Source organism: Aythya ferina (assembly GCF_964211825.1).
Source record: "Aythya ferina genome assembly, chromosome: 7".
Taxonomy (NCBI): Eukaryota; Metazoa; Chordata; class Aves; order Anseriformes; family Anatidae; genus Aythya; species Aythya ferina.
This window is the reverse complement of record NC_140302.1, coordinates 7,474,114-7,501,566: the sequence shown is the minus strand read 5'-3', so window position 1 is coordinate 7,501,566 and position 27,453 is coordinate 7,474,114. Positions and strand designations below refer to the sequence as shown.

Here is a 27,453-nt window from a genome sequence, read left to right as displayed (position 1 = left end):
ATTCTTTAGGGGAGAATGACTTTAGGAGGAAGAGAAACTGTAAGATTTTAGCTACTCAGCAAGTTCAAAAATTGTTGACTTCTTCTTAAAAAGCATAGATTTCAAAAGTATCAGGGTCAGTACTGTACCCTGCCTTACAAGTGATAAAAAAAATATATCAATATTATGTACTATTGCTATACAGTTTCCCTGTGAGATAATATGGAATCATTGTATGTATCCTGTTTGTATATTTGTTTCCATCACTGACACAGCAGTGGCACTGTGCCATACAGCACACAGCCAACACAGGTTCACCTTCAAAATTCCTGTAAGTATTCTATTTTACAATAATTGTGCATCAAACCTCTGCAATTCTATAAAAATGTGTACAGTTAGGCAGCCTTTAAGTGTGCCTGCATTGCCTATTGAGGAGTGGCCACAGGTCAGCTGTAAAACTAGAACTGCTCTGCAAGCCGACAGTCAGCCTGAAACCGTGGCCACAGGCGGAGTCAGAGGTGCCCCAGGCACACCCAAAGCTCGGAGCTGCAAGGTGCAGGCCAGTGGGAGAAGAAGCCAGTCAGCTGAGATGCGTGTTGCACTCTATCCATTCTGAGACTGATTTTTACAGGCATTAATTCTTGCATTTATGATTCAGCTATTGATGCAGAAGTATCTGTATGTGTACTGATTTCATCTCTGCATCATGTTAGCCAAGCAAAAATCCCCTGTAGTTAGATTACATTTAACTTCTAGTCCAAAAGTAGGATGTCTCACCATTTCCTGGAATTTACCTAGCACTTCTGAGTGACTCATTAACATACCTTCTTCAAGGACTTCTAATACCAAACACTACCGAGCAGACTTTAAGATAAACAGAACTTTAAAACTCAGTATCCCCAAACTGTCTGCTAGAAAAGAGTGCCCCTAGATCCCTGTTTTAAATAATGAGACTGAAAATAAACTTTTTTCCCACCAACTACGAAAGATTTAGGATATTGGCCAACTCCAGATACAGCTAAAAGTGAAGCACTTGATACTTTTAAAGAGATTATCCTCCCCTCATTCAGATGAGACTGCATCAAAATGCATTTCCATCACTGCCATACACAGTTTTATTTTATTGTACCTAAACAGATCCCTGTCTAGTAGAGAGATGCAAGAAAACAGACCTCAAAATGATGCCTACTCTAAAAGCTCTCTGTGAAATTGTCCACAGGACAAGCTATAGGGAAGAATATGATGGTGTAAGGAGACATTATGGTAGAGTGGGGAGTAAAGGCAATATTAACATTACCGCTTTTGTGCAATTCAATTGGAACTTCACTGCCTTTGCCATTAGGTAAAGATACTTTGCGGCTACCCTATGCATTGAGTGCCTCATTGCAAACTTTCCCCTTGCCTTAAGCAACTGCAGCTAAAATATAGAATGAGAGTAATGACATTTATACAAAAAATTACCACTAAAACTATTTTTAGAGTCTCTTGAGCTAACAGTTTTCCAAAAATTTCTGAGTTAAAAATTCTTATTTTTACAAAACTTGAGTCATATTCTTCTAACTTTTTGAAAAAAAAAAAAAGGAACAGTGGAAAAAAATAACAATATTTTCCATTTTGACATGAATGTTGGAAGAAGCTGTATTAGACCTCTTGGACAGATTTCTCCATTATGCAGATATTTTTTATTTCCTTTTTTAATTAATATTTTTTCAACACTCCCTTCCCCCCTTTTTTTTTATATATATTATAGATCTGAAAATATTACTCAATCTAAATTACTGGAAACTTAAACTCTAGCGGTTAAACTAGAAAAACTGGAAATGTAATTTAATAACTCATTTGCTTTTTTTTTTTTTTTTTTCTGGCTGGGAGATGACTCACAAAGAGAAACTACAGTCTCCCATTTCCATAGGGACCCAGAAGGATCAAGAAGAACCACTGTACAGCATACAGAGCTCACTGTCCCATTTGTGAACCCTCCCAGCAAAGCCACGGGGGGTTATATTAGTGAATAAACTCTTCCTCAGACACTACAGTTCTCCAAAAATCATTATGCCTTTGGGCAGAACATAACCATATACTGTAGATAACTGTTCTAGTGTAGAGTCGGTATGAAAAATAATTGATTTCACACTAATAATAAACTAACTCTTTATTCTCAAGCAGCATACTTTAAGATTGGTCACGCATCCATCTATTTAGAGACGAGAGAAATAAATGATTCTGAACTTGAAGGACACCCTCCAGTAGAAAGCTCGTGCAAGATGACATAACCTTTATGCTACTGGAATGGATTATTTCAAAAGCTTCTTAGCTCCTTTCTTGGTTCATATGAGCTCTCTCACAGATGAGGTTATCCTGAAATCTTCTATTTATGTATGGATATTTTAATCAATGAGAAACTTCAGATCACCAGTATGAAGCCTATTTCTGTAAACTGAAAGATTAGTACCTGTCTAGAAAGGAATTACAAATAGCTGACTAAAAAGATTTTGGTCCCATCCAATTCTAATATCGTAGGTCCATGACCAGAAAGCAAATCTCCTGTGTGCACACTCAGGATTTTAAGGATTTTATTGTTTTAATTCTTTTTCACCCTAGTATGACTATTTGGCCTCAGAAATAATACCATTCAAGTTCAGCAATCATACTTCATCTCTACATCCTACAAAAGGATAAAGAGGAATACAAGTATTGAAACTTCACAGTAAATGTCTTTCCTGTACTTGATCAATGGACAAATAAAAGATGAATTTCAGATTGCAAGGTTTAATGGGAACTAAGGTAAGGAAAACTAGCATTTCTACTAGCTACGAATATTAAGACAAGGAAATTAGCTTACTTACTGATGCCTATGTGTCCAGACAGAGAAAAATAAAAATTATGAGACAAGGTAGATTTAAAACTGAAGAGTTTAGTTTCATTTCATTTGCTAAAAACACCAAATTAAGAACACAAGACACAAGGCAGTACTGCAAATGAAAGATGACTGTCTCAGGACAACTACAGACAGGAAATATTTTACTAAACTTCATGTCAAAATTTAATAAAAGGTATTTCCTAAAAAGTAATTTCCTACGTTATACCAGTGCCTTGAAATCAAATAGTTGACAGAAAGAATGTGTAATTTGTACCTATTTTTATTGAATTATGTGTGTGTTTTTTGTTTGTTTTTTTTAATCCTAGGCGTATTCATTTAACTTTTAAGGATTTTTACTCATAGATATTTATCAGTTCCTTAACATAGCTGTATGCAAAGACATCTAGGAGAAAGTATTCTAAATATGGGATCTTTTCTTGGTGCTATTAAAAACTATTATTTATGAAAATGAATATAAATCTAAGCCTAAATTCCAATTTTGCAAATCTATAAATTAGCACCTACATGTTTCAGTGCTAAGAAGTAATATAAATAATAATAATAATAATAAAAATCTTTGCAGGTATAATAACCCAGCATAATGAGGTTTGATCTGGGCTTAGCAGAAGGTATTCACTGGTGTACAAAGTGCAAATTTATCCATTGGGACATCCAATTCCCACTGATGATCAGCTTTATATCACTGCCAGTAAAATCAGCAGAAGTCATTTGTTAGTTTCAGTAGGAATTTAGTAAATGCAAAAGAAATAGGAATTCTATCCAGCAGGGCATTTCACTGCATGCATAAGTGTACAGATGTGATCCCATTTGGTTTGCAGTCAAAGTGCTCACATTCAAAGATGTGACTATATGCTATTGTCAAACACTTTTTTCCTCTCTTCCTGCCCCAGAAATAACACTTCACAAAGGCAAAAGGTATAGGAGGAAATCCAGCAGTTAGGAGAAGCTATTCTAAGAAAGCTCTGGCATCATTTCAAGCATTGAGCCTGCTCTCAGATGGCTAAGAGGTAAAGCAGCAGCAATAGGCATTGTCACACCTCCTTACCATTTAATAAACTCAACCACAGCATTTGTAGCATTTCAACACTCTGAACAAAATAAATAACGACTGAAAATACAGAAGGTGACAGTCCTCGATGAAACCAGCAGCTCCATCTCCCTGCCTCCAAACATTACTATTGCTGTATTCTTCAGCGTTACCCATTTTTAAAATATAAACATTGATGAGTAAATCTGGAAAGTTGATAAGCAGCACCCTCACCCCCGCCCCTCCAGTACGGAACAAATATTAATTGGCTCTTCTCCACTGTAATGTTCTCATATTGAGAGTTAAATTGTTGTTGGAGTCCACACATTTCAGATTTACAAAGGCATGAGAACATTTTGCATCTTTGCAATGTTATTATATTACAAGCATCTAACAGGTAAAAGACATATCCATTGAACTGCCACTCGTTTCTCTGCACTGATAGTTCCTTTATGTTTAAATTTAATTTTCAAAATGTTTTTAATTTTAAAACAACAACAAGAAAAGAAAAAAAAAAAAAAGAGGTTTTGGTGCAGCAATTTTATTAGATGTGTTTAGTCAGCAGCTTTGGAAAATGTTGGCCTGGATTTTTATAAAGGAGCCATCCTGGCTCCCCCTCTTTGCGAAGGCCTGCTGTAGGCTCTAGAAAAAACATCTGGTTATGCCTTGCATTTTGCCAAATAAAAAGCTGTTAAAAATTCCCTTGTGCATTAAGAGAAATCCCCATTAGCAGGTTAAATTTTTATCTCCTTACAGAGACCTATTTATTTTCCAGATGTTGGAGAACCCCAAGCAGCTGGAGAAACACCCCTTCGTGAAGAAAAGCTTTTTTGACATTGACTGCTGGAAGTGGTATCCCTGCAAAGTGAATCATGGCTTTGGTCATTATCAATTATATTGATGTATTGCAAAGAACACTTACATGGTGCTGTCACCAAGCTCTTCATAGAGGTTGTTGGCAGTGGTGCTGGCTGGTTTGCCTGCCGGTAGGGCCATCTGGATTCTTGCAGTCTTTGCGCACTCAGCCTGTCGCCTTCGGGAAGCCGTGCAGGGTGGAGAAATACACTCAAATTAGAAGCACTCTATACCCTAACATAAGCTGAAATGAAAAGATTTCTATGCTTTTTCCTGCAGTTTACAAAACATTCCTGCCTCTCATCCTCAAAGAGAAGTAGTAACGTGAGAATTTTTACCCATCTTTTGCACCTGCACATTATTTGTTCTTTCTTAGGGGAATCTCAGCACCCACCATGGACAGACACCTCCTGAGCCCAGCACTGCCAATTTGCAGCAAGCACTTCCAGGCAATGATGCACACGCTAGCTCTGACACTGCTCTTATTAGCAGGTTTATTATACTGGCTGTCCAGGGATAATGACAAAGAGAGTAAGCTCCTTTGACTATTTTATTCAAATGCCAAGATACTATAATTTTAAATATAAAACTCTGACAAAGTTTAATTCATCACTTACAACTCATTTCTCATTACAGTTGACTGCTAAATTTCAGTCTCAACATTTTTTCTAAGATTTTTTTTTTAATGGGTAAATTCACTGCAACAAAACAAAACAAACAGAAAGAAAAACCACACAACTCTATTTTCTACTTAGAAAATAAAAACTATGGTTTCTCATTTGCACCCCAGCCTGACATGTAGGTGCTTGCTTGAGGAATACCACACATGGATTAATATTTTTTCTGTCCTCTGCAGGAAACAGGCTATGTCCTGAACAGTGGTATCTTCAATGCATGTTAGCGTGCAATAATAAAAGGCCCTGAGTGGCCATACATGTATCACTCGAAAGCCTTGCTGTACAGGATGTTCAGAAACAAATTGGAGTGTAGGAAGTAAGTCTCACTGCTTGTCAGTTACCCTGTTAAAACTGAACACAAGTAAGCCCTCAGAATTCCTATGCAAGCATTTAGAAACAAAGCAGAAAACAAATACTTACTCTTTGAATCTGTTTTGTTATGCAGTAAAAAGATGAGGAGATAAAATGGAAGGTTAAATTAATTCTGTTTGCAACAATTGTCCTAAACAGTGAAACTAATAGGAGTAATAAACTAGATGCTACTTAATTATTCCACACATAAAATTACAGAATTAATGACATGTTTAAAGAATCGTAATTTCCAGAGCTGAACAGTGAGTGTTTAGCTGCTATTTGCACTACTCTTGAAACAATTTTGCAGTCAGTATAAGCATGAATTACAGCAGGGAAAATTGCTTTGGGCTTACAGAAAACAAGTTCCTGCCACACATACAGAAAGAAAAGAAAAAGACACAAAAACAGGATCTACCTTGTCATATTTCGTTAGCCAATAGACTATTAGAGCTGTGTTTTTATAACTGCTTTATCCCTTTAAAATATTTTGAGAATGCTACAGAAAATGTCTTCAGTAGTGAGAGAGTATTATTTTCAATTTCTATTAAGAAAATGGCATTTTTTTGATTAATAGTCTATTACTTATACTTACCTTCTGGGGTTACATTAAATAGTGTATTTCTAAGACACTAAGTAATGGCAAGGAATAATGAGTTTCTGGCTTGTTTACAAAAGCCATAAATGTAGGCATTGAACTGCACTTTGACAGTGTTTATTTTATACTTAGAAGATAACTCATTTAATTTAAGTAGTACTTTTATAAAATTTAGTAAGTAAAATTAATCCTCTGAATGTTAACTTGATCATGGGTCTGGAAAGCACTGAAAAATGCCCCTACTGCACATAAAAAGTTTTAACAGTGAGAAAATATTTAAAATTTCCATTATATGTGCTGAGATTATGACAGTTAATTTTATTATTTATTTAATGATAAAAATAATATAAAACAATGTATAATTTATATATTATAATCTTTACACTCAGAGGCAGACTTGAGTATCTCCTTTGCCAGAGTGTTATCAGGAAAAATACTGAAGCTCCTTTCAAAGAGGAGGAAAAGGCTGTAATGCTGTTGCTATTTATTAACAGTAAAATGCCTTTTATTTTCTTCGGTCCTCTTCAGTGATACCTTTTCCATAAAGGTATAGTTTACTCACACCGGTCTGCTCTGAATCCAATTCCAAGTCATACTTCTAGACTGTGATTTTTGATGAAGTTAGACAGATTCCTTAAAGTCCTTAAGAGACTGTTAATCTCCTTTGATTACCTAACAGGCACCAAGGAGAAATATTGCTATTACCTTTCTTAGGGAACCAGGCCACTCGGATAATAAAAACAGTAATCACTTACTACTGGTAGGTTGGGCTGGTTCAGTAGTGTTTCACTGGAAGCTAACAGCTAACTTTACGTATTAATGACAGATATAAAGCAGCTTTGAGATGTGCTGCCATCCCACTGGTACAAAGTTTGTCAAGCACTTCCAGACTCCTGTAAAAGACTTTCTGCTTTGACCCAAACTGTTTGGAAATACTGGGGTGTAAACGCACTCCAAAGAACCTGCAGTAGCCATTAGAAAATGGCTGTTCTTGCCTACTTTTCTGATGTCACCATGGAGAGTGCTTTCAGGCAGGCTACTATTTTGTCCGTGTAGGATAAGCTTTTCCAATGATGAATAACATATCACAGAATCATCTAACATAGTACTTTTCTAACTCCAAATGGCAGTGCAGAAAGGAAAAATGCAGTGTTTAAATCCCATCTGGAATGCTGTACTATATTACACCTATTGCAGCATTCAAATTGTAAGTGCTCTCTGGCAACACGTGCACATCAGCTTGTGTGTGCCCTCTCCTCCCACAGACTCCTGCAACACTGCAGCAGGAGTCTGCAGAGGCGCTGCCACTTCATTGCCCTTGATGTAGTGAAGGGAGCAGACAACAAAGCATTTCTCAAAAAGCAAACAAACGATCAAAAAAAACAAATCAAAAAATCCACCATGGCTCTGAGAACCCCATCCTGCCTGGTCTGACAGAGCAAAGGTTTCCCACAATAAGGGCACATTGCATTCCATCTAGTTCATCGATTTTTAAATGGAGATAGAAGGGCATGGAGATACAGATGGATGTATGTACAAGTTGAATACAGCTTGTTACTGAGGAAGATGCATGGACTTATTTAGGTTTTGGTTTTGCAATGATTGATAATTTTTGCTCTGCATATTAGAAATCTTTCATTTAGAATTGAATTAGAAATCTTTCATTTCAGCTGAAGATTTTTTAGTGGACCTGAAACAGTCCATTTCATAGAACTAGTTAGCGATGTTGATCCTTTAATTAGTGTACTAGTCCCATGACTTAAAACTCTTGAGTCTATGAAAGGTGAATGAAAATATCAAGCAGGTTCTTTCTGGTTATGCTGACTTGAATAGCACTAACATGGCACAAAATCAAATTTTCATTAAATATTTGCAATTAAGAAGCACACAGAGAAAATATATAACTGAATATTTTAGGATTTAAACAAAAAATCAGTTGAGTCCTCCTCTTATTTTGACTGAGCTATGCAGTTTGATCTTTGATTCACTTATTTAACCAGCACTATTTTCTTTATTTTTTAATTATTTTTTTTTGCATGTAATTCAGTTTAAATCTACACTTGCATTTCAGATGTCTGGCTTTTGATCTTGTGTTTCAACTTAAGAAAGAATAACAAGATGTGCTTCCCATGCATCTCCTCTTTCCATGCAAAGCCCCCATTAAACATTAACCAACTAGTGTGATGGGAGGGACGTTACAAGTATTTCCCTGTATGTAGACTGCCAATAAAGGAAAGTTTGCAAAACAGCTCAGTTAAGAACTGTAGTGTCCTTACTACAACATCGCTGTTACTAAAAGGAGTCAGAATACTTACTGTCTGTAGCTGACCATAACAATTAATATAGCTGGCATACAGCAGAGGATGATAATGACGGCCAGAGCAAGGAGTGCACCTTCTGTGTAGCCTACAGCTTGCGCCTGCTTCTTGACATTCGCTACCACGTCCGGGGTGCGAATCTCCAGGATGCGTCCCCCCTGTCCCAGGTACGGCTGGAACTCTTTATTGATATCCAGCAGTTTGCCATCAAGGAACCTTCAGTGTCACAAAAGAAAACTATTACAGCCAACCTCATTAACCGTGTTTGAATTACTGCATAGTTGGGTTAATAACTATGCTCTGATAAAGCACATACCTCTCCTTTATGTGTTTAAGAATATCAGTAATTCCACATAATTCCCATGTCAGTGGTAACTCCAATGTACTTAATGCCAGAACACAGTTCAAACACTGAAACGGGGCAGTGAGCTGAAGCTTATTCTCATTTCTAGGGGCAAAAAGTTCTCCATGCCATAGGGAACAGCATGGCCAACAGTTTGTTTTGTGCTTTCTCCTTCAGTGCAGAGGATTAACTAACCCTCCTGACATCCCTAACGACTGTTGAACTTGATGCTAAACTAGAAGCACCTAATTTTTAAAGGACTTTCCTTAGTTTCTTAGGGCAACCTTTTTGGTTGGTGATCGTCCAGTTTGTTCCTTTTTAACCTTCCTCTCAATATTAAAAACAAGGTGATATGGAAAACTTTTATCTGGAAAAATTACGAAGATTAATAATCCTCCCCTCACACAGCTGCATCAATTTGGAATCTTATTCTTGCATCTGCTCTGCCTAGTTAGCCTCCATGTCTCTGCTATTTTCTTACAACACAGTGCTAATACAATGTACTGAATTACTTGAATAAGACTTCCGACTCTCCTTCCTAAGGACTTCTCAAGGATGGCAACAGGAAAACACCAATAATAAGACGAAATCATCTCGAGGGGGAGAGAACATCTCTCAAAAGATGGCACAGCATGTTGTTTTTTTTCACTGGCTTCAAGCTATTTTAGAGCAAACTATCCGTTAGTGATTTTTTTTAGGTGGAACCTGTAGTAGCATTCTGAAAGATACAGAATTGCAAGGAGGAGGAGGATAAAATTTTAGAAAATAATCTTGTTTCCTTCTAGATTTATTATTATTTTTTAAATAAGATGAAGTTTACCTCTTCTGGAGTTTCACACCTCTACTAAAAGGAAAAGCACTAACTGCAAATAATAAATTTTTATTTAAACTTCACAGGTTATCTGAACACGTCCAGATACCAGAACAATCTTGACTAATGGTGATAATTACAGGAGCAATATGGTATCAAAAAGATACTGGTATGAAGTAGGCCTACCAGACACATAGTTAAGACAGTTAAATCCTATGGCAAAAGTGGGGTATTAGCTAGTCGGGAACTCTTGTCACTCCTTGTAACCTACAGTAATGTCCATCTTCCATTTAATTTCAGATTTTGTGCATACTATGAGAGGACTTTGAAGAAGAGTTATGAAGCAAAGGAATAGAACAGTCCCTGAAAAAGCAAATATGGTGGAAGAAGTTCAGTACGTGGTCTGATAACTGGCAGTTTCAAGAGGAGCAGCGGAGCAGATAAATGTAATCCTAATCAAGTTATCTTATTTCCCATATAATTTAAAATACTCTCCCATATGACTTTAACAAAAATAAATAAATAAAAATACAGGGCTGTAATTTCCAAAGGAGAAGAAAACATGTTGGATCACTTTGAAAGTGAGGACTGACTCTTTCACAAGCTGCCAAGTAGTTTCCTTGAACTCCAGCCATAAAGACCACAGTGGGAGGCACCCACTTGGATGGACAAGGATCCTGCTGGCTCTAAGCTATAGCAAAATCCCCACTCTGTCCATGTACACAGGTTTTTCTAGAAATTGCTGTGAAAAGCACAGATTAAAAAAAAAGACCAACACAACAACAACAAAATATTCTGAAACAATTTCTGCATATTAACTCTGGATGTCTAAAGGAAGTCTGAAATAGCTTTTATTTCATTTGGGTGATCACAAGACAAATTACACTCCTAAAAGACCACTTCTTAAAGGCTGTTCATTTCTTGCAATTGATTTCCTCTCAAGCAAATTTGTTTACTGATAAATTCTCATAGCATTCATTCATTCCCACTTTTTTCTAACTTCGGAGAGTGTGTGATCTGATCTGTGTGTGTAATCTATCAGATGGATCTCCTGACACGCAGAGCAACCATCCCAAATGGCGAAATGATGGGTCCCGGTTCTGTGTGATACCAGCTTCAAAGAGGAGCAGTGACTACTCACAGACTTGCAGTCTCACAAAACCAACCCAAAGCATTTTGAAGAACAGTGTCCCTTTGTACTGCTGTGCTCTACTAATATTCACAACTGATTCCTTGATTTTTTTCTACAAAGTGTTTTCTGGGTAATTAAGCAAAAATCCCTTTTCTCTGCCTGAAGACCCGCAATGATGGTTTGCAAGTATAGAGTACAAATGGTTCTCTAATTCGTTTGTTGTTCACTAGGTGTCACTGCTGCACGTTACACATCCTTTTAGCTGGCCAAAGACATCATTCAGCTAGGACAGCATTAAATCTCTGCAAGATTTTGAAAGTCTCTCTTAAAAATTCTGTTAGCATTTTCTTGATAAACCCTGTTTTACAAGGTTCGTAACTCAACTGTTCACATTCTACTCCGTGATGAAACATGATACATTGTGCAAAAGATTCAGACAGGCAAAGTATTTTATTTTTAATGGTGAACATTTTCCACCTAATATATGCAGGACAAATTTTCTAGATTCAACTTTTTTATGCTCTAATAAATCGAACCTTCTTTCATATAAAAGATTAAGAAAAATGAGGCTGATCATTTCAGTCTGTAGTATTATCTAAGAGGCCTCAAAACCTTACAGGAGTTTGGCATAAAGGGAGGAAATATCAAAGCAGTTAGTATTCGCATACTTTTTGGTCTAACAAGACAGATTCCTGGTTAATAAAGATGTCAGATAATCAGATGTAAGAGTCCTAAGGAAAAGTATGAATCTCTCACTGCATATCAGTCTTACAGAGTACAGGACAGGGAAAAATTGAAAGTTGATAATATCCCATACATTTTCAAATCAGAGAAATGAATAACGTTCCATTCAAGCTGGAAAATTTGCCTTTAACCTGTCTTAACTCTATTCGGTATATTCCACTGGGGACACAAACATCCCCAAAGACATTCCTACATTCTCAATGGGCACCAAAATCAAAGGGATGCATTTTCTGTCCATGAAGAGAGTCTGCAACAGGAAAATATCTTTCTTAGGGACTGGAAAGAACAAACTACCACCACTAGCTCACTTTCTTATTCCAATACTAGCATTGTAGAGTGCTTTCCAAAGAGAGGAAGGAACAAACGGGTGACAGAAGATTTTTCAAACTGTCATCATGGACACATAAGTTTTCTGAACCTGGGCAGCACAGAATAATGTCTTTTTGACCTTGAGTGTTTCTAATGGGATCCCACCTCAGCCATACTCTAAACTGGAAGAAAATCCAGCCCTCAATGGATTTACAAACGGAGGAAGTGGAGAAATAACAAGTAGGACAAATTGCTACCAAAAATGAAGACACTCCATTCTGGGAACTGGCAGTAGACAAGTGAACACAAACTCCCAATACATTGCTAAGACTGAACAAGACTTTATGACCCTGGAGATGCCTACAAACAAACAAACAAAAAAAAATATGGTCAGCAGAAGGAAGGAGGCTATATTGCCTTTTATTTGCCACTGCTCTGAAAACTATCTCTGCTAAACTGCATCAGATTTTTATACTGCTAGTTCAGAGAGAGATACTGCAAGACTGGAGAGGGTCCAAAGAGACTAAGTGATTAAAAAACTTAAAACATTTCTCAGAGTGCAGAGCACAAAGAACTTGTTAAAAAAAAAAAATATTAAGAGGATGATGTGATCATAATCTTAGGCTTTAGGGGGAACCAGAAATTAAAAGCACCAATTGTGTGGTTCAATCTAGCACCCGGAGTTATAGCTAAACACAATGACTGCACTTAGACATATTTAATATATATGTATATATATATTTTTTTTAAAAGTCTACTTTTTGGCAGTAAAAATAATTACCACTGCAGTAACACCATGAAGGTTGTAGTTGATTGGATTTTCTCAAACAGTTCCTTTGCTGAAAGATGTGCTCAAAGCAGAATTAATTCTGGGAATTCCTATGATCTTTATTATACCAGGTCAGACTGATCACAGTGATCTTTTCCAACCTATAAACTCTGAATATATGCAGAGATTTAGTATGCTATAATTCATCTGTACTAAACTAAGAGCTCGGGAGAACAAGCCCTTTTTCAATCATAGTTCACTGAGATGGCTCACAGCCATTTACTTTAGAGGCTGCTGACTGATGTGCTGCTTTATGCCATCATTGAGCAGTCTGGTCTAGTTTTCACTGAGTTAAAAAGCAAACGCATAGGTGAAACTCATGCAAAAACACACCAAAAGATAGTGCCTGCTTTAGAGGAAGAACTTGATTACCCTTTTCCCTGTTTTGATACATATGCAGAACGCTGAAACAAAAATACAGTTCCTAACAAGATGGTTCTGTGACTGTTTTGATACCCTGGCAGTTGAATGGGTTGAAATACTGATTTTGTAACAAAACCTACTCACCCCTAGTGATGACTCTGAAAAAAAAATAACTTAAAGAGATTATATTAATTCTGTTTTCCTTACCCATGTAATCTCTGGCTTCTCCAAGTTTTTTTTTTCCAGGGTGGAGAACAGAGCTGCATGTCAGCATGGTGTCCCCTGGGAGCTCTGCTAAGGTGCAGAACCCCGGGCAGGGGGGCACCCTATCAAACCTGCCACAGGGACAAGAGCTGGCCCCACCACAGTCAACATGCTGTGAGCACAAACCCATCAGTAAAAAGTCTCTTGTGTTTTATGCAACACTGGAACTTTACTCCGACTTTGGAAATAGATCGAAAAGACAAAATAACATCAAATTGTGTATGTGGGTGATCTGTCTTACAGTTCTCCCCATCTCTAACAGCTGGTGGGATGTCCCCATGCAGATCTGTCTGCCCAGCCCACTGGGGACCTGTGAGCACTGATTTCCTACATGTAAATGCACACCCTAGTAACATCCCAATGGCTGTGCTTTGGACCAGGTACACACCACCTCTTTTCCCTTCCCTTCCCTTCCCTTCCCTTCCCTTCCCTTCCCTTCCCTTCCCTTCCCTTCCCTTCCCTTCCCTTCCCTTCCCTTCCCTTCCCTTCCCTTCCCTTCCCTTCCCTTCCCTTCCCTTCCCTTCCCTTCCCTTCCCTTCCCTTCCCTTCCCTTCCCTTCCCTTCCCTTCCCTTCCCTTCCCTTCCCTTCCCTTCCCTTCCCTTCCCTTCCCTTCCCTTCCCTTCCCTTCCCTTCCCTTCCCTTCCCTTCCCTTCCCTTCCCTTCCCTTCCCTTCCCTTCCCTTCCCTTCCCTCTTTTCTTCTCCTTTGGTTTCTACAAATAAAAAAAAATAATGAGGGAGATATGCCCCCAACAGAAACTGCAGAAAGCCTCAAGGTCAATAACTGGAACACCAAAACCCTTGCCTGGAGATCACCGAGCAGTTTTGCTACATTGAAAGTAAATTCCTTCAGAGAATTTATACTGGAAGCTGCTCTCCAGAGTGAAGCAAATGTATCGCAAGCTCTCGTGGGGCAAGGTCTACACCACACATGCTGGGGCCATTCACTTCAGGGGAATGGGCTGAACCTAGTAAGAAGTAAACTCCCAAGCTGCATGTAGCGTAGATGTAGGTGTTGTACACCTGCTGCTTCAATAGATTTTTTCTGTTCCCATTGTGTTGAACCACTTACTAACAGTGACAGACCCAGAAGCTTCAAAACAGTCCTTAGAAGTGTAAGAAGAGTGACAAATAATATACTCACTTAAAAAGTTCATTCCTCATTATAGCTCGATTTGTTTGCGGGTCGATCGCATAGACCATGAGGTCAGACTTCGTATAATCCTCTTCAGAGTACCCATCCCCAAACCTCCGTGCACCAATGGATTCCACCACGACTGTAGCACCTGGAATCTGATCCTGGACATAGCGCTCCAAAATCCTGAAAATGAGATGGAGCCAGAAAGCTGCAGTGATTTATTTGTGCTGATCGAGACTGACAGCCTGAACAAGATACTAACAGACAAAAACCACTGGCTTAGATGGACAGTAACCTTCAGAGCTCTTTTTGGAAACCTCCACTCCAATATAGACTCTTAAATGCTCAACTCTTGGGAAAAGCTTAGCAGTGTTAGGAGAGGTCATCAGAAACAGTGTCCTTAAGTCTAGTTCTTTGTATTCATGACATCAGTTGAGTTTTAAATGGCTCATGGGAAACACCAACTATATTTCAAGAAAACAAAACAACAACAAGCAAACAAAAAAACTGTCATCCTTGTATTAAGCTGTATGATTTCATAATCCTTCAGTTCCAGCATTACACAGAGTGCAGACAATAAATTTTCACCCTCAGAAACAACAATTTCAACATTTTCTGTGGGATATTTCATCTGGCCCTCTAACATAGCACCTGCTGTTTCGGAGGGCATGAATAAGTTTTACAGCTGTAAGAAACTTGGAATACCAGGCTGACAGGTTTGCCACGGAACAAATATAAGAAAATGCAGAAGTTATACAAGCAAAAGAAACATAGGTTGATAGAATTTAGAGGCAGCTATGCCTGAGATAACAAGGGCATAATGACAATAAACAAAACCAAATCTATCCTTTTTCCAAAGGGAAGGACTCATTAAAAGCCAGCTGTCTTTCTATACTCTACACTCTGCAGATACGTATATGAATAACAATATGTCAATACAAGAGAACAATACAATTCTGGGGACATAGAATCTGTTAGAAAAGATGACATTTACAGTTTTATTTATTTATATGTTATAATTCTTGATGATGAATCAAGCTTTTTTTTTTTTTTTCCTCCTGACTACTGAACGTCCACAATCTTAGTACATGCTTTCGGAAGTAATTTTTCTGCATCTTTCCATGAAGAACTGTTTATGAGATTAGTCATAAAATCTGGTCTGACTCCTAAAATATTCACAAAAGGCAAAGTTACAATGGACACTTGCAGAACATCCCTCTGAACGAAAAAATAGGCACACTCATGCCTGTGCCCAGCTGAATTGCCTTCAGTGTGTCTGCAAAAGCTACAAATCAATGGGGCAAGGACATCACTGAGCACCTGAGAAGTTTCTACACAGACAGAGTCACAACCTGAGCCTCAGATATCGGGAGCTACAGGGAAGTTATAAGCATAACTCACTACTGCTCTAACAAGCAACTTTAGAAAGAACAGTATCTTACCACAGTTAAGAATGTATTTATTATTTCCTTCCTCCCTGTCTGATCCCCTGCTCCATTGGGGCCCATAAAATTCACTGAGCTCCTGTAGCAGACTGCTTCTATGCATCTGCACCACTGCATATCCAACAAAGAAGAGATCTAGCGCTCAACAGCTCAGCTGTATGCAGTTCAAGTCCTGCAGGTACCAGGCAGAACTGGTACAACCATCAGGACTGGCTGGGTGGTGGACAGGAGGGGTGGTGGGGAGCCAAACTCTAGCCAGAACGGATGGAGCCCGATGGAGAACAGAGAGGTTTAGATGGTGACATCAGATGAGTCTGTCGGGTAAGGGCAGAACACATCCCAGGGAAAACAAGAAAACTACCTCTGCCCACAGACTGGCTAACATGGGGAGGTTTACAGACTGGGACTCAGAAGGGTTTCCCACAGACAGTTCCATAAACAAGGGCATAAAAGCTAATATTGTCAATACTGAATACAAGGAATATGCCGAAATAAACAAGATAAGCTGGAATCACTCCATCAGAACTATTTTGTATTACAAATATATTTGAAATATATTATTTGAATTTGTAATAAACTTTATATTACAATACAAAGCAGTATTGCCATCTCGTGATTTTCCATGACCACTGATTCACATTTATCCACCTCATTACTCTGCTCTGTATGTGACAATTTACCATACCCTTAAAATAGAGGCATGTCTCTAAGATTTTGAAAAATCCAAGTTTGTTAGACTCAGGCCTTAGTCTCTCTGTACATAATGAAGATACACTGTCAGTGTAGAGCCATTTTTGTAGAAATAGCAAGAAGTAGGCTGGCTGACACACTGCTGGTTGACCAGTGGCCTGTTGCACTCCTGCTGCTTACAGCTATGGCAAACTGCTCATCTCTGAGCAAAGCCTTACATCAATATAAGCTGTCTTTAGAAAGCTTTTATAATATACATGGATTCACACAGACGAAGTATGTAAATTGTTTACCTCTTTCATTAGTATAAAATCACCTTCTGATACTGCAGGGGAGTTTGCTTTTGCTTCCTTGCACAGAACTACTATTTTGCCCACTACACAAATGGTCTGCAAGGTTGGGCAGTTACAATGCAAGGTCACTTTCAGCGGAACTTGGTAACAACACTCCCTTTTCTCACAAATTCCTGGCATTGCTTCTGCAGGAGTTTATTGGCAGTGGGAAAAAGTGAAGGCCAAATACCATACTGCTATGAGACCATCAGGAATAGGTACGCTGCAGCAGCTGGCTTTAACTGACATTGCAAGACACGCCACGAAGTACGGTGGAGTGTCAGTAGGACTTCATCTGAAACACAAATTTCACATTTTGGTTGAAATATGTAATAAATGCACTGAAGACTGAAAAACAGCACTTAAAGAATGCACTTAAAGACAGGGCAGTTCCTTGTGAAGATATTTTAAAAGTCATTCACCTGAACTTGTAATACTGAAAAACCCTACTAAAAGTGGCTGCCTGCACGTAATACTTGACAGAAAAACAATTTTTTAAAATGCTTCCTTTAAGTAACAACAGCATTTGTAGTTACACTATATTTATTAGCAAAAATCAGTCTAAAATTCCTCTCATTAATGCAATTAGAGTAGCTATCCCCCAACAGTGGTGTACATGAGCACGAGGACCAGAGCTTAAGCGGCGATGGTGCCTTCCTACTGCTCCAACGCTGGTTAGCTCTGCAGACATAATGCAATGCGCAGAAACGCCTCCTAGTGCATCTTCATTCTTCCTGCTTTCTGAATTCCCATCAGCAATACAAATGGAGTGAAATGAAGGACGAGAGGATTTTCACTATCACTGAGGACACAACATGGCTCTAAATATTCTGAAAACTCAGATACAGCTTTTTTTTCCATCTTTAGATGCAAGAGAAAGACAAAAGCAAAAACACCCAACCCTACAAAACCAAACCACAGGGGTGTTGGTTCACTGTGCAGCATTCTGCTTCCCAGAATGCTGCAGAAACCAGAAAACCAAAGCTTGAAGGTTGGGATGCAGCAGCTCACTCCGAGTACTGTGCCTTCTAGCAGGGCTGACGCACCACGCTACCAGGCAGGGTGAGCCTCCTGCGCCCAATCCAGGCAGAGAAGACCCCCGCCGAGCACAGGATTATGTTGTGGGGTCAGCCTGGCATCATGGCACCGTTCTGCTTTCTCCCCACAGCTGCAAGGATCCAGCACACCAGATGTGCCCCTGCACGGGTGAGATCCTGACCTGAGGCCTGCTACTGAGAAAGACACAAAGCACAAGCACATGTAAGGCTCACTTGGAAACTTCTTTGAAAACTAGTGTGAAGGCCCACACAAATTGGTTAATTCATCTCAAAATGTAAGATACGGAGCCAGCTACATGAAAGTCCAGCAGCAATGGGAACTCTATGAGATTCTACAGGGTACAACAGCAGCCAGGTTTGGTGGACCTCCGCTGTCCCTGGAAGAGATGCACGAATGACCCAAAAGCATCACAATGTCCCAGTAGCTTTATGCCCCTGAGCTGGACTGCTCAGCTGTATGCGCACCCGTGGAATCAGCACACAAGCAAAAGAAACTATTCAGTCTGGAAAGCATCTAAGACTTCTGGTCATACCTGAATTTAAGCAGGGTGCAAATTTCTTAGCAGAAAATTCTATCAAAAAAATCACAATATTTCAGTTCTCTGAAATAAATGAATAATAAATGAAAGAAAATTTGTCTTTCCTTCAGGACTCAGAAATAACAGATACTATAGACTTTGAGATGCATGTGTTGATGACCAGGTATTGTGTGCAACTTTCAGCTCCTGCACTGAAAATCCTAGCTCCCCAGAACCGCTTCTAAATCCTAACAAATCCAAATTCTAGGTATTTGGAAACGTAAGCAAATTCAGCAACAACGGACAGCAGAGAGCAGTCAGCTCTGCCAATGCACATTAATACACCCTTTTCAAGTGTTTCACACCTGAGTGTACTCTCCCAATTTTCCTTGACTTCAGCCAAATTCTGGTTATGGTGAGTTTTTGCAGGGTTAGTACCGGGCAGCTAACCAGCTAGATATTTTCAGCTGCACTTTAAGGAACAGACAGGGCCTGTTCCGGCCTTGCTGTGCAGCTGCCCACAGCTTTGCGGGGTGAGGCAGGCAGACCCCAGCCCCCTTCTCGCAGCACTAGCACCAGCCCGCAGCCCGACCATGGTACCTCTGGGGTGGTGCAAAGCTGTCCTGAGCCTGCCTGCACTGCTCGAAACCCTCCCTGATCAGCTCCATCAGCACTCAGCCTCTTTCTGCTGTTATGTAGAACAAAAAAGCTGGAACTGGGGTTTATTTCACGCCTGAGAATATTACTTCTTTATAAAATGCCAAGGATTATTTTTACTACATCACACAGAATAGAAATGTGACACAAAGCATGCATCTAAGAAGGAAGTAGCAACACTGAGCCAATTCACTCTGTGTACAACAACATTAAATTATTTAGAAAACAACCCAGAGACAATGTCTTTATACCTAGTTACCCTAATCCTATAAAAGCATATTTTATTGGACAATATAAAGGAAATTTGCTTTCTTACATACTGCTGAAGTTTGTGATGTGCTTATCATGCACAATCCCGTCCTCCAAAAACCCTACAGGCTCTCCGATCGTTTATTTCAGTATCATTTCCCCAGCTGCAGAAGGAACATCACGCTGCGCTCACCTAAAGAGTATCACCCGGACACATCTGGACTTGGACCCAGAAAACTTATCTCCACATCTCAGCACAAAAGGTTCCTTACTGCAGTAGTAAGCAATTCCAAACAGAAGTAGAGGTTTACAGCTTTCCCCGAGAAGCCATGCGCTGCATTATGGTGTTTCAGAGACCGCACGCTGGCGGAGCGATGTGCAGTATTACTGGGGAGGAGGTGGCTGAACCAGAGCCTTCCAGCTGACAGGGGAGCACCACGTGGAAAGGCAGGAGCTCAATAAGCTTTGGTCTTTATCAGCTAACTTAATAAAGCTTGCTTAACACCACTAGCTGTCCTGATTGCAGTGGAGGCTAAGATCAGCTAAGAAGCGGACTGGGCTCTGTTAGCACCACACACAGCTACAGCCACAGGATGTGCGTTCTCCAAGCAAAGCTCGATGTAGCGTGGATATGAAATTACAGTATGGCCACTTGGAGGCAAATGTCACAGTCGCTAATCTCACTACCAACTTGCTGATTTTGCAATATGCTTTAGAAAGAAACAATGCAGGACACAGAAGTCAAAGGGGAAAAGGCAGAGGAAGGGTGGGCTCAGCTGACAGCATCAGAGAGTGCTGAGGCAAAGCACATAGTGGCTGTAGCACTACTTGCGGCTCACAAATGCTTTCTTTGACCAGGGGAGGAAAGCCACTGCCAGTTGCACAGTGCTTAATACTGCTTAATAGACAGCTCTGCCACCACCTCAATGTACTAGTCGACTCAGCTGTAATTCTAGGCATAATTCAGACATTATGTGGCAAAAAAAAAAACATAATGCAAGCAACAGAACCGTACTTCTCCTATGTGCAAACTACCAAGTCTGCATGATTTCTATACTGCAACCAAATCCAGCAGAAGACACAGGTTCGCTTTTTACTAATTCTTGGAGCAAGGTCAAAACAAACAAACAAACAATAAACCATTTGGTTGAAGGTTTAACAACTCAACTACCTTCGGAGGCACCACATTTCCAAACAAGCATCTCTAGGGTGGTGCACCCAAAGGGGAGCTGTGTCTGACTTGACTGAAGGTGCCAAGAACGCTGGCATCCCGCTGATGTCTCCTGACATCTAATTCCATTATGTGCAGCCACATTTCGGTAAGTATGTTGCATTTCAAAGGCATTCGCTCACACTTCTGATTACTGACCGTACTGTCATTCTATCAAAAAAGAAAGAGGGGACAAAGAAAATACAACGCCACGCCCAAATGCCACAGAAAGCACTCATGTCGACTGCCCCTTTCAGATGCCACCTACTGGGTTCTGCAAGCAGGATGAGAAAACACCATATGCCATTCCGTCAATGAGAAGGGGAGTGATCTGCGTTCCAACACCTTTCCCTAAAGAAGGGACTGTGCATTGCATCTCCTATATATAATATGTAGTATAAGTACACATAAAATTAAATGCAAAATATACATGATATATGTTATATTATTTATAGCAGTATATCTTGCTACAGTATATATTATGACATTGCATTTAAATAGACCACACTTTCCAGGTAGCAAAGGAAAGCTGACACTCCTTTAAGAAATGATGGCAGTCAACTTTATATATGGAAATTATTAAGTCAGCAGCCTGAATTGAATGTCTGTATTCCAAAACGCTCACTCACTATATCTCTGAGTATCAGTACTTGCTTTTACATCTGCATTTTCTAACAAAACTTGCCTAGTCACTTCTATATTGTTCTTGAGGTTTGAGTGGGGAATTTCTGTAGCTATGGAAATACTCCCATCTTCTAAGTGTTAAGGTATTAAAGGACTGCAGCCTGCAACGGACCAGAGAGAAAGTCATCTGGAATTATCACATGCCATTTCCAGCAATTCTGTCTTGGAAATTTAGGGAATAACGTCTATTAAGATATACATGACACAAACAAACATAAGAAGACAAAAGGAGAGCTCAGATTCCTCTTCCAGAGGCAGGTCTTGCCAGTAGTGTGCATGAACCTGAATTGCCCGACCCAGGAGAGGCAAAAATGCTCTCTGGAGCAACACAGAGAGAAGGAAGGTTCAAAAGCTCACAATACTAAACCAGGACAAACGTGTTGGGACCTCTGCCTTTGCACAAATACATGAAGGTTGCACTGGGACTTCTCTCAAATGAAACCAAAATAGAGAAACAGGGCATTGCCACCAAGACCACACTGAAAATAAAGGAGACTATGGGAATCTCTTGATGTGGCAATGTCAACATTTCAGTGCTCAGATAAATTTACTACATAACTTGTTAGTAAACTGTAAAAACTATTGCTGTATCTATGCACTTCTATTTGAAGTACAAGGGGATTCCACCTCTTCTCCAATGAATGACTCCTACACCACCACCTTGAAAGTTTTCTTCATGTGGACAGAAAGTAACCTCCCTTCTTTCCATGCTCACTCTTCACTAGAGTAGAAGGAAGAACATGGGACACCTTTCATTTTGATTTTTGAAAGCAAGGAGACAATCCTCATGTGGGTTCTTCAACAACTCCAGTACAGTACATTTGACATTTTTAACACCTATGGGATGAAAAACGTCTCTTCTGGTCATGGGGCCTATCTGAGTTTAGCTAGAGTTGTAAGTTGCAGTCATGTGAAGACCAAAGAACTAAATGGTCTGACAACAAAGTTGGCCGTTTCGTTGTGGATGAAGTCTGTTCCTTCCTTGCCCAACAAATAAGCACTCACACAGCAACACAGCCATAGTTAAAGAAAAGTGTCCCCAGGTATGCTGCCTGCCTTCACCAAGAGGTCTGAAAGACAGGAACATGCACTGAATTTTCTACTAAGCCTCATTCCATTTTCTCTGTTACCTGCAGCAGACATAAATAGACCTATCTGAACAGTCATAATTGAGGTGGAAGAAATGGCAAATCTGACATTGATGGGCAGTCCAGAGGATATGGAAAGCTTGTTGATGAAATTAAAGCAGCTGCAGAAAAAACGAGGTGCTTCCCGAATGACTGCAAAAGGCTCGTGACACTATCAGAAATATCAGCTGAAGACATACCCATTTTCCCTCTCGAAAAGCCCAAACTCCTAAACCAAATGGATAGCGATGTTTTAAATCTTTTCTTTTATGCTGTACTACTTTTATTTGGGCCATTAACCAACATACATCTTGGGATGTGCTGAGTAAGCTTTTCCAGTGTGCAAGAACTGAATTATGTATTTCTCAATAGCGTGTAACCATTCTGTAGTGAAAGACAGCGGCAGCTGGGGAGAATCTGTTATAACTTGCTCTCCAAAGTTGTTTAAATCACTATTTATCTTTTGGGAAAAAATCACTATCATTTCAAAAATGACCAACTACACACTTTCTTAACATACCCAATCACCAAAGCATTGCAATTGGTAGTTAAATGTTATCTTTTCACAGCTTAATATTTACTATCACTCCACTGCCAAAAAAAGGAAGACAGGAAAGAGTTGAATAACCACTGTTGTGACCAATTTTGTTAATGATAGTCTATGTTCTGTTAATGAATTACCAAGTGTTCAAATTTCATAAATTAATGCATTATTTGAAATAGCTCAGAAAGCTCTTCAGATGACAACACTATAGTCTGAGAAGGTCTCTAACTTGCTAATTTTCTCTTTGCCTGTGATTCCATATAATATATGAAATCAATCACAAATTCCTAGCATTTTGTTTTTATGTTCTGCATAAATAATTGCAACTTTTGTAAAGATAGGGAGATAACATTCCTATAAACCTTAGGAAGAAAATCCAAGATATCTGAATAGGAAAATGACATAAGTTTCTATGTGAAAAAAAAAAAATCTACATATATGCAGAAGAGTATGGCGGATGTTATCTACCTTGACTTTAGCAAGGCTTTCGACACTGTCTCCCATGACATCCTACCAGCAAAGCTGAGAAAGTGTGGGATAGATGAGTGGACAGCAAGGTGGGTTGAGAACTAGCTGACTGGCCAAGATCAGAGGGTGGTGATTGGCAGGGCAGAGTCTGACTGGAGGCCTGTGACTAGCGATGTTCCCCAGGGGTCGGTGCTGGGTCCGATCTTGTTCAACATCTTCATCAATGACCTTGATGAGGGAATAGTGCCTGCCCTCAGCAAGTACTCCAATGACACAAAGCTGGGAGGAGTGGCTGACACGCCAGAAGGCTGTGCTGCCATTCAGCGAGACCTGGACTGGCTGGAGAGATGGGCAGGAAGAAACCAAATGAGATTTAGTAAGAGCAAGTGTAGAGTCCTGCACCTGGGAAGGAACAACCGGACATATCAATAAAGGCTGGGGGATGATCTGCTGCAGAGGAGCTCTGAGGAGAAGGACCTGGGGGTCCTGGTGGACGACAGGTTGACCATGAGCCAGCACTGTGCCCTTGTGGCCAAGAGGGCCAACGGGATCCTGGTGTGCATTAAAAGGAGCGTGGCCAGCAGGTCAAGGGAGGTGATCCTCCCCCTCTACTCTGCCCTGGTCAGGCCTCACCTGGAGTACTGTGTCCAGTTCTGGGCTCCCCGGTACAAGAAAGACAGGGATCTCCTGGAAAGAGTCCAGCGGAGGGCCACAAAGATGATACAGGGAGCATCTTCCCTATGAGGAAAGGCTGAGAGACCTGGGTCTGTTCAGCCTGGAGAAGAGAAGACTGAGAGGGGATCTCATCAATGTGTATAAATACCTGAGGTATGGGAGACAGAGGGATTTGGCCAACCTCTTTTCAGTGGTTTGTGGGGACAGGACAAGGGGCAATCACTGCAAGTTAGAACACAGGAAGTTCTGCACTGAGATGCGAAAGAACTTCTTCATGGTGAGGGTGACGGAGCATTGGAACAGGCTGCCTAGGGAGGTGGTGGAGTCTCCTTCTCTGGAGATATTCAAGGCCCGTCTGGACACCTACATGGGCAGCCTGCTCTGAGGAACCTGCTTTGGCAGGGAGGTTGGACCCGATGATCTTTCAAAGTCCCTTCCAACCCCTACCGTTCTGTGATTCTGTGATATGAAACTTCGCATCTGCAAGTATTTTCAAAAAAGAACACAACGGGCTTCTTGAACAATGTTCATGTAACCTCTTGTAGCAAAAGTTGTATTTAAAAGTTTAACTTTCAAAGTGAATTTCTTACATCATACTTACTTTCTGTCCTCACAGTGTTTGCAAACATGAACTCTTCCCAAGCTTATCTTAAATATTCAAAACCCGGCCTATTTTATTTTTGTACTCATTCAGAAGCTTCAATCAAGGTGAAATATTTACACATCTGTCAGAGACTTCCATGCACAGGGGCCAGAACAGCATGAAACCGTTCTGAAAAGACTTCTAGCTGGCAGGAAAGGAATTGTTGGAGCACAGGGACTGAGGAGCATAGCTCTGGGCTGTTTTTCAAGAATGTGGTAGGCTGTGCCAGCCATCCCTCTGGGCCCAGGAGGAAAGAACTGAGGGTATGGTTACAGCACAATTTATTACTCAGGCTCTGAACACCACTGAGTCCTGCTGGGAGCTGGAAACAAGCTGCTCCAGTAGTTGCAAAGGGAGGTTTCTGTAGAGACAGCGAAGGGGCAAGAAGATATTTGCTCCTGCTGCTCTTGCCACACTGCCCACTGCAGCACTCACGCTCAGCACGTGTCATGCAACCGACACTCTTCACTCAAGCCAGGCTTGTTTCACCCCATTTTCAAACTGCCCTCTGTAAAAACTGTATTTTGTGGTGGCTTCTCTGGCTCTGGGATAGTCCAGAACTGGGAGGATCTCAAACACAGCCTAAGTCCCAATTGCTCTTCTAAGATCTGTGCTGTGGCATATAGAAAAAATGTTACAGACACGTTCATCTTCTGCACCCAAGAAAATGGAAGCCCAGGAAGGCTACAAGAGAAATTTGTGTACAGCGCAGTATGCTAAGGTCAACTTGAAGGCTTAGGAAAGCAGGAGCAAACTTTTCCTATTACTGTCAATAAAAGTTATGTTGTTCATCTCTCCAGCCAACATCAACACCTGACACTTTCTGAAAGCTTAATGTTAAGCAAGCAGACTTGCATATTATTCATAGCTCTAGGAAATGGAGTCCCTGCGAGATCAGACTATTACCTGAACAACTTAACAAGTGTTTCTGACAGAATCGATCAGAGCTACCTTAACCCTGGCTTGAAGCAGAGAGGAAAGGGGGATGTACTAAGCATCCAAAAGTTAATCTGTTGATTATTTTTTCCTAGCCCAGTGAAGACATGAGACATTTAGATGACACACTTCTTTTTTAGTGAGCGAGTATATCATCAACCCTAATGTATCTCAATTTCCACGGAGCTGTAAAGGTGTGACAATAGGATGCAACAGAACTGTGGAAATCTGAGATATCATTCATCACGGATGGACTACACTGATGGAAGAGTGCCCAAATGTTTGTAATCACCTGTAATATTTTCTTTCTTGTATGTCTAATTTGTGGTTATATGCCTAGTAACATATAGATAATTATCTTCACCTTTCAAAAGGAAACCAAAACTGGAAACCTGACTCCTGGAAGCTGTCACTGATGTAGCATTAGAGCACTATTAAAACATTTTACCGAAAGAATTTTTGCTAGCTTCCAAGTATGATAAAACACCTTGCCTTGACTGCAAAGCATTAATGTTTCCAATTACCTGTACCCCCATCACAACATTATATGCCTTCTAGGCTTCAACAATGACACCCAGTTACCTTTTTTTTTTTTTTTCAATTATTATTTTATGTAATGTTACTAGCATTAATTGTACCAATATAAATTTTCTAAACTCTGCTTTATCTTACAGCTATATACCCAAATAAAACCACAGTGAATCCATACACCTCAACGGCACACATTGCCTCAATCTTCTGGAGTTGTGCTTTATTTATTTCACATGCTGGATTTTGACCAATGCATGTTTTGTCATCAGTGCTTGGAGGCTCCACTATGCTCCGAGGGGCAGCTCTGAACTAGTTAGAGCCTGCAAAGTGGGCAAGGATACAAGCAAAGAAATGCTGTACCTCTGCCCCCCTCGGGAGGAAGGGCAAAGTGCAGATTTGGGGGGCCAGTGTCATCACCCAGCTGGTTGTGCTCCCCATCGAAATACTTGCTTGTTTGCAAGCCTTTTGGCAAAAAAAAAAAAAAGCAGATCATGACACAGAGGGAACGCTTCTTGCTGAATCTAAACACAAAACCAGTGAATTGTTTGATATTTGTAGAGTAAGTAAATTTGTTACCCTATGAGTTGATCTTTGTTTTGTTCCACAAGGGTGGGAGGAACATTAGAGACGATGACTTGCATATCCAACTGATTGACCACAGAGACCTGGAAATAAAAGAGTGACATTCATTGGCACTTCCACACTTAACATCCTCCCTGTACAAACAGAATGGAATAATTGCTTTCCTGCCTTCACTGCCATGCCATGATGAACTGATGTCTCATTTAATTCCAGAAAAAGATAGTTGGGAAATCTTGCTTTGCTTGGCAGCCAGTACCAATAAACCACAAGGAAATACTTAACCAGAACTGTAACTGCAGACCTGCATCAGAATTTTATATATATATGGAGGGAGGGAGCCCATGAAGCTTGTTTGTCATGGTTTAAGAATTTACTTATAGCATTCATGAATATCCCACATGCCATATTCAAAATCACTTATTAGCATCTCAGTATCTTTTAAGCTTTGACAGGAAGATCCAACCTTGGACACATGCAATTTACACC

General features: G+C 40.1%; 1 protein-coding gene across 17 annotated transcripts in view; it reads right to left on the bottom strand.

Moving 5' to 3' along the window:
• PCDH15 (protocadherin related 15) overlaps window positions 1-27,453 on the bottom strand; it is an 883,259-nt gene that overhangs the window by 18,187 nt on the left and 837,619 nt on the right. For all 17 annotated transcript variants that reach the window (XM_084525148.1, XM_084525147.1, XM_084525146.1 and 14 more), the window contains 4 exons: window positions 26,962-27,050; window positions 14,625-14,801; window positions 8,684-8,902; window positions 4,810-4,920 (listed from right to left, as the gene is read on the bottom strand). In XM_084525148.1, coding sequence (XP_084381274.1) covers window positions 4,810-4,920; window positions 8,684-8,902; window positions 14,625-14,801; window positions 26,962-27,050 — 596 coding nt within the window. The remainder of the gene's footprint in view (window positions 1-4,809; window positions 4,921-8,683; window positions 8,903-14,624; window positions 14,802-26,961; window positions 27,051-27,453) is intronic.